The 619-nt window shown below is 61.2% G+C and overlaps 1 protein-coding gene across 1 annotated transcript; it reads left to right on the plus strand.

Annotated features, from left to right (window-relative positions):
* The first annotated feature begins 6 nt into the window (after nt 1-6).
* On the plus strand, nt 7-560 carry LOC106725165 (SHC SH2 domain-binding protein 1-like). The gene is made up of 2 exons (XM_014535245.1): nt 7-147; nt 332-560. Exons 1-2 carry the CDS (start codon nt 84-86, stop codon nt 490-492), a joined length of 225 nt encoding a protein of 74 aa, XP_014390731.1. The 5' UTR covers nt 7-83; the 3' UTR covers nt 493-560.
* Nucleotides 561-619: the final 59 nt, after the last annotated feature.

Here is a 619-nt window from a genome sequence, read left to right on the forward strand (position 1 = left end):
CGAGCAGCGACTGCAGCCGGGAGGACAGCCCAGGGTCCCGGCTGCCCCGCTTCGTGCTGCAGGGGAAGACCCACTTCCCGGAAATGTTCCAGACCAGCCACCTCCTGTTCTACGAGCGGTTCAGCGCCTACCAGGACTACATCCTCGGTGAGCCGCCCCCGCGCTCAGCCTCTCCGTGTCCCAGGCGCTGTCTGTCTCAGGCCCGCCCACAGCCAGCAGCCCAGTGGGCCCTGGACCCCCTGGGTATGGTGCAGGCTTGCCTGCACGAGTGGCCTTGCCCACCCCCTGCCGGGCGCAGCCTCAGTGCCCGCCGTGTTTCCTCTCTGTGCAGCCGACTGCAAGGCCTCCGAGGTGAGAGAGTTCACGGCCGAGTTCCTGGAGAAGGTGCTGGAACCGTCTGGGTGGCGGGCGGTCTGGCACACCAACGTGTTCGAGGTGCTGGTGGAGGTAAATTTCATGCCCTTGTTAAGGCTCCCCTTCCTCTCTCGCTAAAAGCACTTCCCTTCCAGCTGTTGTGGCCAAAGCCTGGCTTGTAATTAAAGTTTATGAGCTGATTGAAACTAGCGTGTCTTTCACATCTAATCATCAGAGTGTGGGAAGTTCGCACATTTAGAGACAC

Source organism: Myotis brandtii, unplaced genomic scaffold, assembly GCF_000412655.1.
Source record: "Myotis brandtii unplaced genomic scaffold, ASM41265v1 C41364098, whole genome shotgun sequence".
Taxonomy (NCBI): Eukaryota; Metazoa; Chordata; class Mammalia; order Chiroptera; family Vespertilionidae; genus Myotis; species Myotis brandtii.

Coding starts and splice junctions, on each gene's coding strand:
- LOC106725165 (XM_014535245.1), top strand. CDS start 84: ATGTTCCAGACCAGCCACCTCCTGTTCTACGAGCGGTTCAGCGCCTAC. Junction 148..331: donor CTACCAGGACTACATCCTCG/GTGAGCCGCCCC, acceptor CTCTCTGTGCAG/CCGACTGCAAGGCCTCCGAG.